We start from the raw sequence: 599 nt of genomic DNA, 5'->3' as shown, positions 1-599 counted from the left end.
AACACAGAAAGAAAGAGAACAAGGTTAAACAAAAACGTAAACCATCTATAAAGAAAAACCATTGACTTAAGGCCAGTATCATAAACCACATAATCATCAGTAGCTTAGGTTTATCCACTTATATGATTTGAATCTTATTAATCTTTCAACAGAGGTGGCTGAAATGGTCGTATTTCTACTGTCTGAGAAGAGCTCGTACATGGTAGGAACGTGTGTCGAAGTAACTGGAGGGCACTATGCTTAAGAATATTCTAAAGGTGTGGTAAAGAGTTCCCTTCTACGTTTACAGGAAATTAGAGAATGTTCAGTTGAATATGGGATGCATTATTTTTGTAAATCCACATCATTTATGCTCGTGAAAAATAAAGAATTGCTCAAATAAAATAATCTGATTTAACCAGACGTTTTATATAACTGGAGATATCACAGATTCATACACATATACACACATATAACAATATGAGTTTAGATGTAATATAATATTCAATGCGTTTGTAATTTGAGTCTTTTCGTGTTCAATTTCATATGACATGCAAATAAGAGGTTGAGCAGAATGACTAGGACGAAATTTTATGAAATTAATGCATTGGTTCTTATAG

General features: G+C 32.4%; 1 protein-coding gene across 1 annotated transcript in view; it reads left to right on the top strand.

Annotated features, from left to right (window-relative positions):
- Positions 1 to 397, top strand: part of LOC119585050 (estradiol 17-beta-dehydrogenase 8-like) — a 3,580-nt gene extending 3,183 nt beyond the window's left edge. Inside the window, exon 6 of the mRNA XM_037933667.1 lies at positions 153 to 397. Within this exon, the coding sequence (XP_037789595.1) occupies positions 153 to 244 (92 nt within the window). The 3' untranslated portion in view covers positions 245 to 397. The remainder of the gene's footprint in view (positions 1 to 152) is intronic.
- The last annotated feature ends 202 nt before the right edge of the window (positions 398 to 599 follow it).

This window comes from Penaeus monodon, chromosome 19 (assembly GCF_015228065.2).
Source record: "Penaeus monodon isolate SGIC_2016 chromosome 19, NSTDA_Pmon_1, whole genome shotgun sequence".
Taxonomy (NCBI): domain Eukaryota; kingdom Metazoa; phylum Arthropoda; class Malacostraca; order Decapoda; family Penaeidae; genus Penaeus; species Penaeus monodon.
The sequence above is the reverse complement of the archived record's forward strand: the minus strand, read 5'-3'. Positions and strand labels throughout refer to the sequence as shown.